Genomic DNA, 20222 nt, shown 5'->3' with positions numbered 1-20222 from the left:
TTGTGTTTGTCAGTTTATGTTTGCTGATAAAATGAGGCTGAAATGTGATGGAATTGTTGCATCCTAAATTTAAATTTTTGATTTTTATTGATTGCAAATATGCTTGTGAGTTGTGGTTCCTGGTATTTGATTTATTGCCTACTGCATTAATTTTTACTTGCTTGCTGCATATTGCTATTTTATTTGCTACCTGCAGTTTCTGAAATGAATGAGTAAAGTTGATTATGTTGAGTTGCAGTTTTTGGTATTTGTTTATATATTAAGAGATTTGCAGTTTCTGGTATTATTGTATATTGACTTGTTGATAATCTTGAATATTGGTATTGAAGTAGCTTCTGTGTGTACTCCTAGTTGAGTAAAGTTTTGGCTCTTGAATGGTTCTTTGTTATTGAAGTAGGTTCTCTGTGTAGTGCTATTAATGGTAAAGTTGCAGCTTGAATGGTTTTTTGTTATCTAAATCTATTTATGATGGCTATTGTAGGGAAAACTATGGAAGCCAATTGATGGATGGCCGCATTGCTGCTGGATAGGAGACTGGAAAAATGGCTTGCTAAATTGCTGCATCTGAATTAGGACTTTTTATTTCATTGGATATTTGTATTTGAATCTGGACACTTTGAATTTGAATTGTACCTTCAATTGTTCTTGATGAGTATTTGAATTTGGACACTTTGAATTCGAATTTGCAGCTTGAACTTTGTATCTTGATATTGTGTTTTGATTCAAATCTTCAACAGCTTGAAATTTGCAGCTATATATGAATGAAATCTGGATATATATATATATATATATATATATATATAGGCATAAGCAAATGGTCAAATACAGGTTTTTGGGCCCGAAAGCCCGCAAGCCCGGCCCGAAATGAAACGGGCCGGTTCCGGGCCCAGTGAAATTATAGTTGGGCCCGGCTCGTGCCCAGCCCTATGCTAAAGTACTTCACAAGATTAATGGGAATATATATGGGATATCCATTTTATTATTATTATTATTATTATAAAGGATGCCTGGCAATAAAAACATAATGATATATAATTCTAGTTGGACATCTAAATTTGATATTTGAATATCTCGTACTTGTTAAACCTCCAATTTATTTTTTTGAATACTAAAAAGGCTAAGTACACCTCTTTAATTTTATCAAAACACCCTTAAACAATTAAATTTCTATCTTCAACAATTTATTATTATTATTTTTTTTATCTCTATCAATTCAATATGGATGGTTCTAGAAAAGACTTTGGTTCTCAAATAAATAATATATATTGATTAAATCTAATTAAAAGAAATTGACATTGAATCTTAGTTAGTAATAACTACACCAAAATATTCAACGAATTTAGTTTAAAAAAATTTCAAATCAGATTGTTTTCAATTTACTTTTGTATTAAATGATGGGGCCATGTATATAAATTAATTATTTTCACTTAATTTTTTTAGGTACATTATAAAATTATATAGGTAATATAAGGAAATTTTGAAGAAAAAAAAAGTTTAATTGAATGTTATATTAATGGGGGAGGTAAGAAGAGTATTTGCTATATATATAGAGTGTTGCTATTGGGACCTCCAAATTTGCTCATTTGACCTCCACCTCTTTTGAATTATTGAATTACATATATATCCTCTTGTAAAATGACAATTATAGACAATAATTTTAATTAACTAGTATTTTCTTTACAAATCTTTCAACCTAGTTTTCACGATACAGTGGTTTAAACCCTATGATGTTGCTCTAATCTATGATAACGGTCCCGTTCTGATCACAACGTCAAACCCAGTGACGTGCATAAGAGGTATTGCAACTAGGCTTGATGATGTTCTTCCACTGCCCATCAAGGTCTGATGTTGTTCTTTCTTCTTGCTTTCTAGTTTTTTGGGTTCTGCTTTTCATTACGGATTGAATTTACCAACTAGATTTTGATTTGTTTCAATAGAAACTGGACAGCTGTCTTGAACGATAACTACAAGAGCAGGTGCAAAGATTGGGGCCGACTTCAACAGAATTATGGTACTTTGTTTCCGTTATTGCTGGTGTTCTTTTTTTTTTTTTTTTGCTTCTTCTTTTGCTGCGTTTGCTATACCCTTAATTGAGTTCTCTAGTTCTCCAATACTATCTTTATCATCACGATGGTCATTAGCAACATGCATGACCATCATCATATATACATGAAAGTTTTGCATCCATATCTAAGTAACTGATCCAGAACGGCATAGGACAAAAATTAGGGCTGGGAGATAATTTTTTTTTGCTTCTTCTTCTGCTGCGTTTGCTATACCCTTAATTAAGTAACTGATACATGAAAGTTTTGCATCCAAATATGATAATAATTAATTAAGGCCACTATGTGTATATATAAATTATTTTCTTAATGACCTTTAGTGTGTATAATCACCACATTGAAGCATTGTTTAAATTAATAGGAGCATAGGAGTTAATGGGTTCACTTTTATATATAAATATTATAATCAAGCTGTGTGTGCGGCTGCAAGTATAGTCTAGCTAGGATCATGATTTATTTTTTCTTTGGTAAAAAAATATGGTCCAAGTTTTGAAAATGATGCTGATGCATGCCTAAAGTTTTCTTCAGCTTTAACTATATTCCTATATATGATTCTCAAAAGCTTGAAAGACAAATATACATGCTTGATTGACATTACATTTAATCAACATCACTTGCTTGTGTTTATGTTTTTGTTTTTCAATTACAACACACAGGATCAACAACATGGTGATACCTTTATTCCAGATAGCAGGGTTGAAGTGGATGATGTATTAGATCATACCAATCAATTTACAACTGATAAGGTAAATTCTTTTATAAATTTCTTTCAATATCACGAAGGCATACTATTTTGAATCATGATTAGATTTTTTACTGGTAGATATTCAAAAGTAAAGCTGAGTTGATTGAATGGACTCGTTCAGAAGGAACGAGAAACAATTTTGTGATTGTTATCCGAAGGTCTGATTCTGGAAAAATTGGCAATAAGAAGAAGAGACCTAAAATAAGATTTTGTTGTGAGAGGAATGGTCAGTATAAAGCATATAAGCCTTTGAAGTCTGATATAAATACACAAGAATCTGATGAAGATAGTCGAAAAGAAAAGCGTCCGAGGCTTACTGGTACAAAGAAATGTGGATGCCCATTTTCATTAAGAGGCATCAATATTGAAAATGGAGACGAATGGAAGTTAGAGGTGGTTTGTGGAGTGCATAATCATGCTGCTTCAGAATACCTTCATGGGCACTCATTCGCAGGTCGATTGTCAGAAAAAGAAAATTCATTGTTGATGGATATGTCCACAAGTTTAATGAGGCCTAAAGAGATTTTGACAGCCATCAAGAGAAGAAATCCTAAGAATGTGACAGCAATGAAGACAATATATAATGCCAGACAACGGCATAGGACAAAAATTAGGGCTGGGAGAACACAAATGCAGCAACTGCTAAGTAACTTGTTTGAGCACAAGTATATTGAGCATCATAGAAGTGATGGTGATAAAGTAACGGATTTGTTTTGGTGTCACCCTTACAGCATTGAGATTTTACGTACATTTCCACATGTACTTATCATGGACTGCACTTACAAAACAAATAGATATCGCTTTCCACTTCTGGAGATTGTTGGGATCACGTCCACTAACAAGACCTTCAACGTTGCATTTGCTTACATATCAAAAGAGAAAGAAGACAACTATACATGGGCCTTAACTAGATTGAAGACTCTTTTAGATGACAAATGTGCTCCAAGTGTGATGGTTACAGATCGAGAATTGGCACTGATGAATTCTATAAGTAATGTATTCCCGAATACACGACATGTATTATGTCGTTGGCACATCAACAAGCAAGTGTTAACTCATTGCAAGAAATTATTCGCAACAAAAGAAGGATGGGATACATTTAATAATGATTGGCAGTCCGTGGTGAATTCAAATTCTGAAGATGAGTACTCGAACAATTTAAAATTACTTGAATCAAAATTTAGCACATTTCCTGGGGCCATCAATTATTTGAAAACCACTTGGTTAAACAACTATAAAGATAGATTTGTGGCTGCATGGATAGATACTTGTATGCATCTTGGTACCACTACATCAAACAGGTAATTTTAACTATTTTGTCTTTATTTTTTGTCGTATTTCATTTATTATTCTATGTGAAGACACTCTAAGTTATATCTTTATGTTTTTTTTTTTTCAATTTTTATTATTAGGGTGGAAAGTGCACATTCAAAACTTAAGCGACAAGTTGGTTCTAGCCAACTTGACTTCAGCACATCATGGGATTATATTCACTCTTTGATGGAGTTGCATCACACTGAAATTAAGGCATCCTTTGAAAAAAGCCGATGTTTCGTCCAACATCAATTTAAGCATGCATACTTGAAAGAATTGATCGGTAATGTATCTATTACTGCTCTAAACAAAATTGTACGTGAATCAAATAGGTAATTTCCTTTGCTTTTATTTTTTACGTTTTCTCTCTCTTTTTATTTTTAATTTTTCCTCCATATAACAAACACACTAACTCAACCATGGTATATAGGGTTGATGCAGTTGGAGTTAATGTTGTATCATGTGGTTGTGCCATTCGCCGCACGCACCAATTACCATGTGCACATGAGATTGCCGAATATCGAAATTCCCATCAGCCTATCCCAATTGATGCTATCCATTCTCATTGGAGACGGTTAAGTGTAGGTAATTTTGTGGAGGAAATTCCCCAAGAAAAAGTTATGGTAAGACCACGTTTGACACAATTACAAAAATGGCTGGAAGAACAAGATGATGAAACCAAGAGACAAGTTTTGCTGAAGATTGACGAGCTTATAAATCCAAGTTGCACAATGCTTCAAGAACCAAATGAGAAGATTAAAACCAAAGGGCGTCCTTCTAAGATTGACAGTAGCACTCGTCGTCTACCATCTGCTTTTGAGATTGCCGAGGCTTTTTCCGTACATGGTAGTCAGTCACAAGTACCACTTGAAAAGGTTGTTCATGCATCTCCTAGTACTGTGTTGCCTTCTACGAAATCAAATAAGCATCCAGAGAAAAATCAGGTGTGTCTTTCAATTGTGATATATAATAACAATTTCAATTACAACGCCTAAAAACAAAAACAAAAAAAGCTAACATGTAATTATTTTTGTACAGCCTATCTACGTGACTCAAAGCACTTCACCATTTGAGCTAACACAAAAATATACGGTGCAATTCGTTTTCGGTATGAGGCCTTACATTCTAGGTTCATTTGATGTTGAGTCTGATGGTAATTGTGGTTATAGAGTTGTAGCATCAGCTATGGGATTTGGTAGGCGTTTTTGGCGAAGAGTTCGAATAGGCCTAATGAATGAGCTAAAAAGTATGCCCCACTTGTACATGAAACTATATGGTAGCGAAAGTAGTGTAGAGAATATCAAACAGAGACTAAACCATTCTGGATCTACTGCACCACGTAGAAAATGGATGTGTATAACAGAGATGGGGCATTTGATCGCTACTTGCTATGGAGTTGTTGTGATAAACTTATCTGATAAACAGTGCCTTACCTTTCTTCCTTTGACTGAACACATTACTGGACGATTTCAGAACCAAGAACTGTCTGAAATTGGAATTGGTTTTGTTAACGGAGACCACTTTGTGCAGGTAAGTACTATGACTGCATCTTCATGCATTGGTAATTTATAAAAATCTTAACTAATTGGATGCATTTTTATTTTTTATTTTCTTAACAGGTGTCTTTGCAAGCGGGATGCCCATTACCACCAATCCCACCAAATTCATTAGAACTTACTGCATTCTTATTCAAAACGTACGAATTAAAAAGAGACGCAACTACTCAACTAATATATCACTTCACAATTCACTCAAAGAGGCTCGCCTGCACACAATTGTGGTACGAAACAGCACAATAGATTAGATGAAGTTTGCCAATGACATACTAGAAGACAAACTGTGGATCTACCAAAAACAAAAAAAAGAAACGAAAAATCAAGATAGCAAAGACTACCTTGAGGCCCAAAAAAGAAATTAATACTCCGGGCCTATTAGCCCAAGCCCAAATTGAAGGAATTGTGTCCTAAAACAATCATTTTGATGTAATTATTATTATAATTATTATTAATCAAAAGGGCAAGTTTATTGTTCATTGCTTATATTTAATATTTGATTGAACAAGGTCCAAGGAATATGAGTTAAAGAGAAAGTAATCTAAAGAGTTAGATGTGTGAGACCTTTACTCTTTCACACTCTTATCCTGAAAGGTTCCTAGTCATAGGATTATCACTTGGACATTGATAATCCGGAAAGACTAGCACATACTATGTATGCTCAATATGGAGGATGATATGTCTCTTGTCATTTGTGTAGAGACACTAATACAAGTATGTGGGTGCTCTTAACTTAAAGAGTACACTGAACGCGATCATTAGAGTTCTTGTATGGAGTCTTACTTACATGTCAAACTTGAACTCTAAATTGCAATAATACAAATTAGTCCTTTGACCTGAGACACCATAGTTGTCTTATGAGTGAATGGATTATCTCTTGATGATGCAATAATATTGTGTTCCTTAATGGATATAATAGATGCATTCATTGGTATAATCAATTCGGTCATGGAGACATGTGAGTGTACAACAAGGAATCTCTATCCTTAAGTAAATAAGGTGTATGTTCAAAGATGTGATTCAATGAGTCTTTGGCCAAAGCATTGAATGAGATTTAAAAAGGAGTTTTTAATCACATTCTAAGAATCACATAAGAATGAAAATCACATTAGGGGATTGACATATCAATTCCATACCCCGATGATGTGATTTAGAACATTGTGTTAGAGAAGGACCGTATTGTATTGTAATTCCAATTGAATAGGTTCTTTGTCATTCTACATTAACTAGGGTAGTCATGATATGTTGCAAGACGTCACTCATGACTTGTGAAGTCCCCGAGGATTAATAAACATTTATTATCCTAATAACAAGGGAGAATCAAAAATGGAGTTTTTGATTCGTAAACAAAATAGAATGGTTTCTATAAACTTCACTGCCTTGTTAATTAGAACCTAAGAGATCGCACACCATATAAGTGGATCCTTGAGATTGTATATGAAGAAGATTAAACAAGAGTTGGTTATGAGCAAATAATTAATTAGATTTATTATTTGAACATAATTAGGATTTTCGGGTAAAACCGAACCTATTGGGCCTAAACGATTGTCGGGTTTTTGGTGTGGACTTGGGCTTCACTAAATGAGATTTAAATGAAAGCCCAAGACACATTTTTAGTGCCCAATAACATGTATGGACCAGCCAAAACATTGGCTTTATGAAAGTCAATATTTTCTTTTAGTAATTGGAGTTATTTCCTATTATATAAAAGTGAAAGCATGGACAAAGAAATAAGTGTGTCTCCACACTATTATTTTCAGTAGAGAGAGAGAAAGAGTTCTCTCTTGGTCCATTTTTCAGAAATTAAAGGAAAGAAGAACACTTGCATAATTTCTTCTTTTCTTTCATCTTTCTTCATCTCTTGATTCACTTGGTGAAGATCCTTAGAGGCCATATATTTTTGTGGCTTTACTTGATTACAAGCACAAGAAGGAGTACAAGAAGGAGTTCTTAATTCAAGGTGCTTCAAGGTGGAGGAAACACACACAAGGAGAGATCAAGGAGAGGAACTTTGGTGGTTCACTTGGATCGGATTAAAATCACGCTCCAAGGGTGAGTAGAACATAAACTCCCTCTTTGTTCTTCCTTACTATGCATGCTATATTTATATACATATCACAATAAGCCAAGATCATGGGTTAAAGGAATGGATTTTATGTTTAGTTAGTAGTTTAATTGTTAAACTTATTCCGCACTAATTAAAAAGTTTTGAAATCCATCCATTCCTTCACAAATCCCTACGTTCTACAATGAAGCATGCCCGATGTGAATGTCACTAGCATTGTTCGTGGAGTCATACAAGAGGCTAGAGGTAGCAAACGAGCCACTAAGCACGAGCACGACACGGGCCCGACACGGCCCAAGCCCGTTAGTGGCCAGGCACAACCCCAGCAAGTTAGAATAATGGGTCGGATTGGGTCTAGGAATATTGGCCCATTGGCCCGAGCCCATTATGAGCCCAGCACAGCATAGGCACAAAGTATTGTGGGCTGACCCGTTACAAACACAAAATTTCATTTTGTTTTTAAAAATTAAAAAACTATAATGATGAGATTTGAATATTAAACCTTTTTATTCAAATTCTCATGAGAATTCCACCAATGTTATTTCATTAGTGTTGTCAAAATAGTGAAATGAAACATTATATCATTGTTTTGACTGTTTGGCTCCAATTTTGCTGCAGCTGGTCAACAGTCTCTTTTCTGCGCGGGCGTGCCAGCACCGTTCGGGTGCGGTCGTCGGGGGTGTCCCTTGACCTGACTTCTTTCAAGCAATTGTGGACGAGGAGAGCACCAACCTCGTCGTGGGATTCTTTGTGCCTCGTGGCGAGGACTTTTGCTGAGCTTCTTGAAAATCACAATCGATACTCGATGTTGTAGATCGAGCAGAGCGAGAACCACTGGGAAGTGAGGAGAACTTGCTAAAGCGTGACTTTAGCTTGGCTGGGTTGCTAGGGCGTTACCCTTGCTTGGCTGGTTCTGTAACCGTTGTGGTCGCGGCACTACCGTCGGCTCCCGAGGAGACTAGGATCGAAGTACGTTGACAGAGGGTTTGGTGGCACTGAAAGTCGGCTTCTGAGAAGACTAGGACTAGGAGTGTGATCACCGCTAAGAGAAAGAGAAGGAGAGGAGTTGCTCTTAGAGAGGTTGCTCTAGAGAGAACTTAGATCATCTTAGAGATGTTTTGATGTTGTGTTGTGAATGTGTATGTTAGAATGAGAGGAGAAGGTGTTTATATAGGGAAGAAAAAGAAGAGTGAAATGATGAGTGGAAGAAAAATAATAAAAGTAGTTCTAAGTTCACTTGTAAAATATGGAAAAGATAGAGAAAAGATGAAATGAAAGCAAAGCATGAAGGTGCAGCAACATGGAAGTGGTGATGATCTATTAAAGAGATTGTAGAAGAAAAATATATCCAAGGAAAAAGAGAAAAGCATCTAGCTTTCTTCATGTGGGTAGGAAACATGAACATGTGAATATTGAGCTGGTTTTAGGTCAGTTTCTGCCCCTTTATTCCTTCAATTATTTCTCCAACAAGACTTCATTATATGCCTTCGACTTCTTCATATGAAATGTTCCTCTATGAGTGTAGATCATCCTGACAAATTTTCAGATTTTTATTCCATGTGGTTGGGCCGAAAATGCTGCTGGACCTCTTACAGGTCCAGTTTTCCAGTTTTGCTTCTGTAGAAAATTGGGCTGATTGTTTGAAGGCCTTCCACTCAAAAAAAGCTCTGTCACTCTTCATAAGAAATGATCCTTGGGCTGTCTAGAATGGATCTGCAGAGTTTCAGCTCATTTCAAGTTCATTTGGTCAGTCTGCCGCCCCTCCTTCCTTGTTTAGCTCGGTTTCTCCTAGCCGAAGTAGGAAAATGTGCTAAAGTTGACTTTTCATGTTTCCATACTTCCATGCTTTCATAGTAGGCTTTATTTAGCCTCTAAATATATATTTCGAACTTGTCGACAATATATAGCTTGAGCCACTGACATTGGCTCAATTTCTCCAAGACACGCCTTGTCAGGCCAAAATGCTTATTTTGGGTCCTAACATTGACATAAGTATTTTTTTCTAAATATTAAATATATGTTTATTAATAAAGACTAATCTCACAATAATACAACTATAGAATGAAGAAAAAAAAGGATACTAAATCTTCATTTTATTAATAAAGATTAATCTCACAATAATATACTAAAAAAAAAAAAATTTTGAGTTATTTTTCTTTCTTTCTTTCTTATAGTGGAATAAAAAAAAATTATTAGAAAACTAATCTTACAAAGCTAAGATTAAGAAAAATATTGTAGAGCTTTATTTATTTTAATTTTCTAAGTAGTTAAATAAAATTAATTTTATTTACTCAAATTAAAATTTTAAAATCGTGCTTTATAATGGATAGGCAGGAGCACGGCCTGCCACGATATGGGCTCGGGCCATGGGCTGGACCAGTCTTAATGTTTAAGTAAATGGGTCGGCACGAGCCCGGCACAATAATAAATGGGCCAGCCCGAGCATGGCACGAAGCACGACTAGGCCCACTTAAAATGCGTTGGGCCTGGTCGAGCCGGGCCGGCCCGTTTGCCACCTCTACAAGAGGCTTTGCAGATGGATCCACGAATTGCTGCAAGCCTCATTAGGCTTCACTTTCTTGATTGCTTTGTCAATGTAACTAACTAGCTAGCTAAGCACAAAAGCACTATTCAAACTAGCTGCTTCTCTGTTGTGACTTATAAAATTTAAGTTAGCATTAATGGACTTGTTAACTCCTGGTTCTGCAGGGTTTGTGATGCATCAATTTTGCTGGACAACAGTAGCAGTGTCGATGGCATCGTTTCCAAATATCTAGCTAAGCATAAAAGTATATTTTGAACTAGCTATTTCTCTGTTATGACTTCTGAAATTTAAGTTAGCACTGAAGGACTTGCTATCTCTGTCTGCAGGGTTGTGATGCATCAGTTTTGCTGGACAACAATAGCAGTGTTGATGGCATCGTTTTTGAATATCAATTCAGCGAGAGGATTTGATATAATGGACAAGATCAAGACTGCTTTGGAGAATGCTTGCCCCAGCATTGTTTCTTGTGCTGATATTCTTGCCATTGCAGCTGAAGATAGAGTTTGTTTCTTTGGTAGATGTATTCAACTTCACCAACACCATTTTGTACTCTTTGTGACATGGCCTTAAATTTAAAACATGCATATTCTGATATTCATTGATAGGTTTATAGCTTATTATACCACAAATAGGCAGACACAAGGGATGAACCAAAATGCTAAGAATCATTAACTATTGCTAATTTATGGTTGCAGTCTGGAGGCCCCTTATGGCCAGTCTTACTAGGAAGAAAGGATGGAACAACAGCATGCTGAACCGCTGCCAATGAAGCCCTTCCAGCTCCCACTTCAACCGTCGATGTACTCTAGTCCAAGTTCTCAGCCGTAGGAACCCATTTGCTTGCATTATGAGGTAAGAAAAGATAGTGAAACAAATATCAATCTTGCATAGTTTTTAGTAATGGACAACATTGAATTTGAATATTCACAGGTGCTCACACATTTGGACGCGCCTGATGTAATTTTTTCACTGATAGAATATACAACTTCAACAACACAAGGAGTCCTGACCCAACCTTAAACTCGACCTACATAGAAACCTTGAGTGAGATATGCCCACAAAATTGGAACTGGAGTGTCCTAGCCAAATTGAACCCTCAACACCTGATGGTTTAAACAACAACTATTTCTCTAATCTTCAAGCTCACAAGGGTCTACTCCAAAGCGACCGAGTGCTGTTTTCTACTAGCAGGGCTAATACTATTAACGTTGTTAACAACTTCAGTGTTAATCAGACTGCATTCTTTGAGAGCTTTGTGGAATCAATGATTAAAATGGGGAATATAAGCCTTTTGACCAGAACTGATGACGAGAGATTTGATTGAACTGCAGTAGGGTTAATGAAGATTCATTTAGATCATCTGCTGCTTCGCTAGCTGAGTACTAAACTACTCATAAGAAGCTAAGGTTAGCTAACTAGTTACACTAGCTAGTTGAGCTTTGTGTATGATATGGTGATGATCACTGCTATGAGTTTAGAATAAAGCCATGACAGCTAGGATTCATAATTGTCGACCACATCATTTTAGACTTCTGTTCATAAATTGTCATTTCAAATTTACTAGCATTGGTTATATATACATACAGTTTACAACCATGAGGTTACACAAACACGAACTAAATTAAATTGTGTGATGGCCACAGAAGAATTACATAAAATATTTTCTCCAAAACATTTTTAGGAGTGAATCTATCCAAAGAGCACAGCTTCCGTATCAGGGAAACCAGAGTTGCAGCAGTGACTCTAAAGACTTGCGTGGTAATACTTAAAATTTATTTTTTTAATAAAACATCATGATTAACTATGATTATATTTTATAACACATGACAGTTTTATATTGAGTGGTGGTATCACCACCAAAGTATTGGTGGTGGTATCACCACCAAAGTATTGGTGGTGAGCAAATTTGAACCCCCAATGGCCCAATGTGCATTGAGACCTAACCAACTTAAATTTAATTATGTAACAAGGGTTAGAGAAGATTTATTTGATCACGTAATCCTTTGATCTTTCTTCTCAGAGTTGGACCAAAAACAATTGCTCTCTTCTCGCATGATGTCATCATTTTTTTTTTCACACACTTCTTTCGCATTGTTTGGTGTATTTTAAAGACTTCATAAATCTAGAGAATAATCCGCTTGGTACGGCCAACATGGCATTGCAGCTTTTATCTAGACCACATATATATAATTCAATAAATAAAAGTAAACCAATTCAACCACAAAGCACTTGAAGATGGAATTTGAGATGAAAGGCCTTGGGAGAACAAATTATTGTCTCGACCTGAAGCCCGAGCATAGTGTAGATGAAATTTTGGTCCATCAAATTACATCTAGAAGATGTTAAGACGCTTTAATGAGGATAAAAGCAAGCACACCCATGGTCGTCCGAAGTCTAGAGAGAACCGTATCGTCCTGTAGATGATAACAAAGAGATATTGGTGCCAGAAGTTCTATATCTAAGTGCAATAGGTGCATTATTGTACTTGGCTCAATGCCCTACACAGAACATCTCATTCGATGCAAACTTGTTAGCTAGATATAGTTCTATGATCCAACACGCCACCACTGAATGGCATAAAAGACATTTTTCGCTACGTTAGGGGTGCAACGGATATGGGCTTATTCTATCCTTTGCATCAAGGAATGGATCAAACCCCATTTGATCCTCAGAATGATGTCTGCCTTGTTAGATATGCTGGCACGGGTTATTTGTGTAAACTCACACAAGACTTGTTCCCAAACTAGTTATGTCTTTACTATTGGGAATACAATAATATCTTGGAGGTATATGAAACAAGCCTTGTTCCTATTGCTTCAAATCATGCTAAGAGTCTAGCTCTTCATGAAGCATGTTCCAGGTATTAGTTTTACCTAGTATGTAGTTTTTAGGGGGAGTCGATTTGTTCATCGTGTACTCTTTTTGTCCTTCGTCCAAGGTTATTTTGACCCATTTGGTTTTGTTACCTGACAAGGTTTTAACGAGGCACATCTTTAGCATGGTCACCCCACTTATACTACATCCTGAAGATGTTTTGATTCGACATATACGCATTTGCTCATCTTTTCCCTTCGACCACGGGTTTTTCCCACTGGGTTTACCGGGCAAGGTATTGGTGTAGCAACTCTAATGCATCTCTCTCGTAGACATACTACCTACTTATGATCCCGACGAGAAGACTTCACCCATCTCTGAAGTTTTGATACATCTACTCCACACTCACGCGCATTGTGCTCTTTTTCTCCTTCAACCAAGGTTGTTTTTTCCCACAGGGTTTTTTTTTTACTTGACAAGTTTTTTGACGAGACAACTTAGAAGCGCACAACAGGGGAAACACTATTGACATGGAATATCTAAGGGAGAGTGTTGTAAATATTAATGTGGCTACTCATGTAATAGCAATTAGTGTTGCGTGATATACACCAATTAGGATTGATTGGTGATTAACATAATATAATTAGCGATTGATTGATTTGTAATCAGACGAGTTTGCAATCACATGCTCTGTATGTATAAGAAAAACTTTCGTTGTGTAAACAGATAGTGGGTAGTTATATGCAGAGAAAATGGATTTAGTGAATAGTTATTCATGGGGTTGGTAGTTCTCCCACGTATTTATGTATTTCCCTATTTTTTTTCTTTTCTTATTTTTCTGTTTCTCTTGTAATTTGACTATATTATCTCTTTATATTTTATGAGTATGAAAGTTTATTAATATTTCAGGGTTATTTTGGTACAATTTTTTAATTTTGGCTAACAAAGTCTCTTCTCTTAATAATAGTATAGATAAATGTACTTATTAATAATGCAGAATGGAGGACCAACTTGGGAAGTTCAATTGGGAAGAAGAGACAGTAGGACAGCCAACCGGGCTGGTACTACTGCCATTCCAGGCCCTAGAGAAACCCTTGCGCAAATTACCAAAAAGTTCACTGATGCAGGACTTGATTCTACAGATCTCGTTGCTTTGTCAGGTACATACATTCTTTGCTTAAAATCTAGGGTTTCAAGTTTAATCACACAATTGTTATTAGAGTTTGACGTAGTAAAAGAATTGCTCAAATTAAAAATTCAAAGTACTTCATTCGATTATTTCAGTTAACATGTGGCTAGCTATCTTCTTTTTCAGGTGCTCATACATTTGGCCTGGCACGGTGTTCAACTTTCGTCCACCGCCTATACAATTTCAGTGGTACCGGGAACCCCGACCCAAGCCTGGACACAACTTACTTGGAAACCCTACGTCAAACATGCCCCGAAGGCGGCAATGGAGGTACATTGGCCAACCTTGATCCTTCTACGCCCAATGGCTTCGACAACAACTACTTCACAAACCTTCAGAACAAGCAGGGGCTTCTCCAGACGGATCAGGAGCTGTTTTCGACCAGTGGAGCCGACACTATTTCCATTGTGGACCGGTTTGCTAATAGCCAAAGCGATTTCTTTGACACTTTTGCTAAGTCCATGATCAATATGGGAAATATAAAACCTTTGACGGGAAGTGATGGAGAAATTAGGTCTGATTGTAAAAGAGTTAACTAAGTGACCATCATCAATTAATAGCGTTTAATTTGAAATAAAGATCATGGGTCAAGAACTTAAGATTATGCCCTAAAGGGTACTGTACTGTAACTGCTAGTATTGTTGGTTCATACCAAAGATTTATAAAACTAAAGATGTTTTGACCTGAAATTTTACTAACCATGGAGTAAATTGGCCACTTATTTTTCCGATCACAAGTAAATTATGAGCCACATACGCCGGTGAGATGAGTATGTTAAATTAAGGGTTTTTTACTTCAACAGTGTCTGAACTCTTCGAGGACTTTTGAAATGATACATGAACTTTCAAAGTGATCAAAGTGATACCTGGACTCTAATTTTCTTGTCAACGGAATACCTACGTCAGAATTCCGTTACGGGTCCGTTAATTTTATCACGTGAGGCGCACGTGTGTCCGTAAAACAGAGCAAAATGGCTTATTTGCCCTCACACCCAAGAGTCCTTTTAGCTGATCCTGAGAAAACCCTTTCACCCGAGATTGAGTTTTTCAGCTCTGTTGGGCTCTCAAGGGTGGACCTTGCTAGAGTTCTTAGTTTTAATCCACATCTGTTATCAAGAAGCTTGGAGAATCAGATTGTGCCCTCTTATAATTTCCTCAGGAATATGATTTCCCAGGAGAATGTTGTGGCGGTTTTGAAGCGCAGGTCTTGGATGTTCTTGGAGAATCATTCCAGGAATGTGATGCCCAATATTGAGGCTTTGAGAGAGTTGGGTATGCCCAGAGCATGCATTTCTCTGTTGCTTGCTCATGACACCCAAGTGTTGATGCACAATCATGATGAGCTTGTTCATCTTGTGAATGAGGTCAAGGGGATGGGATTTGATTTGAAGAAGTCAACTTTTGTTGTTGCACTGAGAGCATTGTGTGGGAAGAGCAGTAGGGCCATATGGAATCTAAATCGCGAGATTTACAAGAGGAGTTGGGGTTGGTCTGATGATGATGTTATCTCTGCTTTTAGGAAGAGCCCTCAGTGTATGATTTTGTCTGAGAAGAAGATTATGCAGACAATGGATTTTCTGGTGAATAAGATGGGATGGTCTGCATCAATGATTCCCACATATCCTATAATTCTGTGTTTCAGTTTGGAGAATAGGATCATCCCGAGATGTTCGGTTGTCAAAGTTTTGATGAAGAAAGGATTGGTAGATGAAAAATTGAGTCTGGCTGATGTTGATTTGATGGGCATTGGGGAGGAAGAAAAAAAAAAAAAAGATGAAGCAGAATTGCAGAAGAAGAAGTTAGTTGTCAAAAAAAAAAAAAAAACGCAGAAGAAGAAGAAGAAGAAAGGTCGAAGACCAGGACAGAGAGAGAGAAGATTCTGTTTTGTGTTTAATCTATCACCTAAGAACAGTATAAATATAAAGTTTGTAGAGGTTATAACACCGGCAGCTCGTGCTCCAGTGGTGGGGAGTAGAGCTGTTGTGAAAGAGGTTGGGTGTTTGAATCTCATGTGTTGGAAGGTTTATATATTTTGTTTAATTATTCGGTATCGCCTAAAAAGAGTATAAATACAAAGTTTGGAGGCATTATATCGAGGACAGTTCGTGCTCTAGTGGTCGGGAGTTGAGTTGTTGTGAGAGAGGTTGGGGGTTCGAATCTCATGTCTTCCAAACTTTGGAGGGAATTGAGTTTTTGATCGATTTTAGGGGGAATTGGGATAAAAAGTCTGTTTTGCCCTCACTTTTTTGATCACGTGCACCTCACATGACTCCGGATAACGGACCCGTAACGGAATTCTGACGTAGGTATTCCGTTGACAACAAAATTAGAGTCCAGGTATCACTTTGATCACTTTGAAAGTTCAGGTATCATTTCAAAAGTCCTCAAAGAGTTCAGACACTGTTGAAGTAAAAAACTCTTAAATTAATATTTTGTTCACGGATTTAATTTAATTACGAAAATAATGGGTAGGGTGGATTGGGTAGGGTTGGGATAAAAGAAAAGGGAAATGAAAATAAGCGTATCCTTTAGGAAAGCTAAGTATCTGAAGCAGCCAATTAGCCTAAATTGACATGACACACTACGCAGTATCGGCTAGTAATCCAACTAAATGATTAATTGTTATTAATGATTTTATAATGGTGCCGAAGAGGAACTTAACAGAGTTGAAGCCAATCCTTAAACCCACTCTTCTTCTTTTTTGAACAATTTAAGCCCATTCTTCTTAAATTTATGGGCCAGTTGCCTCTATATTAGTGTGTATTTGTGCAATTGCAATCTCTATATTTTGAATTTCGAAATCTTAGTCCATCTATTTGATAATTTATATATATTTTTTTGGTCAAATTTGATAATCTATATAAATCTGACATTTTCATTGTTTTAACGTTATAAAATGTTCGCTTTTCTCATCAGTCTTAAATTTTGCAGTAAGATCGAATTTTCGTTTGTTTGTTTAATTTTTGGGCTAAATACAAATTACTACCCTATGGTTTAGGTCCAAAATCAATTCAGTCCCTGAACTTCTAATTTCATCAAAAACACCCCTGCACTTTCAATTTTGATCTAATAGGTCCAATTTGTTAGTTTTCCGACAATTCAGTTATTTAACTTGTTAACGTGGCTCATATATGGCCTATGTTTTATGATGTGGTGTCGAGGTGGTCTGCATAGTCAATTTAGGAGTGAGTCCTACTATTAAAAATAAATAGTTTTTCAACAAATAATCCAACTATAACTTGAACCCATAATAGAATATTAACGAATTGGACCTATTAGATCAAAATTGAAAGTGCATGGGTGTTTTTGATGAAATTAGAAGTCCAGGGACTGAATTGATTTTGGACCTAAACCACAGGGTACTAACTAGTATTTAGCCCTTAATTTTTTCTTTGAAGAAACTAGACTTGATATCAAGGGCAGGGCCCAAAAAGCATGCCCGGGAAAAGATCCCAAACCAATGTAGCGAATTGTACAAGGGGGTGAAATCGATGCTGAAGGCGAAAAAAATTGATCATATTCTCAAATCATTCGAAAGTTTAAAATGATGAAATGAGCAAAATTAAATTAAATATATATATATATATATATAAAAAATATAAAATAATTGTGAAACACGAGGATGAAAACACATAACCAAATTACAATTTGACAAAAGCACAAAACCAAAATTGCAAATGATCTTCAATTTAATCATGAATATACAAATGATCGAATACAAGTTTCGGTTTCAAAAAATATGATGATGAAGGTTTTCAACTTTGGCCTTTATATAAAGGGAAAAATCCTCATATGGTACCTGGACTATTGTCTATTGCATTTTTTGGTACCTTAACTTTTAAAACTACCCTGATGGTACCTAAACTAAAGCACTGTTTTCCCATATGGTACTTCCATCCATTCTGCCGTTAAGTTTGCTTACGTGGTGCCAACGTGGACATAAAGTGCCAAATAAGTTCTGGGCAAATAGTAAAAAAAAATAAATAAAATCCTCATATGGTACCTGGACTATCGTCTATTGCATTTTTTGATACATAAACTTTTAAAACTACCCTGACGGTACCTGAACTAAAGCGTTATTTCCTCATATGGTACTTCCATCCATTCTGCCGTTAAGTTTGCCTATGTGGCCCATACTTATAGGGGCAAATTAATCATAACAACCAGTCCAACAAGCCAAGTCACCAAGAACACACATAGTTTTTACTATTTGCCTAGAGCTTATTTGGCACTTTTATGTCCACATTTAGGGGTCATCATTTGGCCCTAAACCCGCCCGGGCCGAAGCCCTACCCGACCTTTGCATTAGGGCAGGCCGGCCCGACCCTTTCTCAAATATGGTAGGATATGGGCCATACAAATGAAGCCCGGCCCGTTTGAGCCCATTAGGGGCAAGCCTGACCCGGCCTTTATGCCCGCCCAATTAAGCCCTAATAATTTCCTTTTTTTTTTATATGTTTCTCTTTTTTCTATAACATACAACTTATATCTTCTTTGTAATTGATTTCCCAAGCTTTATTTTCTTTAATTTTTGTTTCCATTGTTAAATAACAATTAATTTTGGGAGATTTAGATACATAGTTAATTGAATATAATTAACCACCTTAACTAATATTTATAAATGTTATAAGTTAATTCCAATATATGTGTGTGTGTGTGTATTAAATATGATCAACAAAAATAATGAGTCTTGTATTACCTATGTAATTATTGAGCCACATTTTGAGGAAAAAAAAAAATGTATTTCTTTTAGTTAAACAAAATAAGACCCTTTTCAGCCCATTTCGGCGCTATTTGGCCCTATTCAGAAGGCCGGGTTTCAGCCCTAGCGGCTCAGGCCTTTTGGGCGGGTAAGGGTTAACATATTTAAGCCCCGGCCCTAAATTTTGTTGACTTTGACTAGGTCCGGCTCGGCCCGACCCTAAGCCCTAAAATTTAGGGTAGGGCTGGCCCTAGCCCGGCCCATGATGACCCCTATCCACGTTGGCATCACGTAAGCAAACTTAATGGTGCTTTTATGTCCACGTTGGAAGTACCATATGGGGAAATAGTGCTTTAGGTTAAGTACCATCAGGGTAGTTTTAAAAGTTAAGGTACCAAAAAATGCAATAGACGATAGTCCAGGTACCATATGAGGATATTTTTTTTTTTTTTACTATTTGCCCATAGCTTATTTGGCACTTTTATGTCCACGTTGGCACCACGTAAGCAAACTAAACTGCAGAATGGATGGAAGTACCATATGGGGAAACTGTGCTTGAGTTCAGGTACCATCAGGGTAGTTTTAAAAGTTAAGGTACCAAAAAATGCAATAGACAATAGTCCAGATACCATATGAGGATTTTTCCCTTATATAAAAGACTGAGGTTAAAAGTTAAAAGTTGATAATATATACACCTTACCGACATTTTATCCTTGCACCGACTCTACGCATTATTGGTACATTTGTAGGGCCGCATTTTTTTTTTTTGGGACGTGAAGTAGGGCCGCATTCATTGCATAAGTCCAAGAGCATGTTTGTACTATGTAGTACTCGTTTGCCAAATGTGTTTGTCATTTTTGATCTGTTTGGTTTCCAATTAACTATTTGTCACTTTCTACATAAAAATCTCATATGCATTAATATATACCACTACCGGCTCTAGCTCATTCAACTTGTTAAAAGAGACCTGAGGAGATGCCTTCTTCTCTATATCACTATGCAATGGCAACTACTAGTACTGCAGTTTTCTTTGCATTGTTGATCTTATTGTGTGCAGGAGGATATGTTGAGGCTCAGCTGACCCCGACGTTCTACAATGAAGCATGCCCCGATGTGAATCTCACTAGCATTGTCCGTGGAGTCATTCAGGAAGCTTTGCAGACGGATCCACGTATCGCTGCAAGCCTCATTAGGCTTCACTTCCATGATTGCTTTGTCAATGTAACTAACTAG

General features: G+C 36.6%; 1 protein-coding gene across 1 annotated transcript; it reads left to right on the top strand.

Moving 5' to 3' along the window:
* The first annotated feature begins 15258 nt into the window (after positions 1-15258).
* On the top strand, positions 15259-20222 carry LOC133728091 (transcription termination factor MTEF18, mitochondrial-like). The gene is made up of 2 exons (XM_062155501.1): positions 15259-16017; positions 19953-20222. The coding sequence occupies exons 1-2, from the start codon at positions 15259-15261 to the stop codon at positions 20220-20222; spliced, it is 1029 nt and encodes a 342-aa protein (XP_062011485.1).

This window comes from Rosa rugosa, chromosome 2 (genome assembly GCF_958449725.1).
Source record: "Rosa rugosa chromosome 2, drRosRugo1.1, whole genome shotgun sequence".
In the NCBI taxonomy this organism is placed as follows: Eukaryota; Viridiplantae; Streptophyta; class Magnoliopsida; order Rosales; family Rosaceae; genus Rosa; species Rosa rugosa.
Note: the sequence above shows the minus strand (reverse complement) of the source record. Positions and strands in the feature narration are given on the sequence as shown.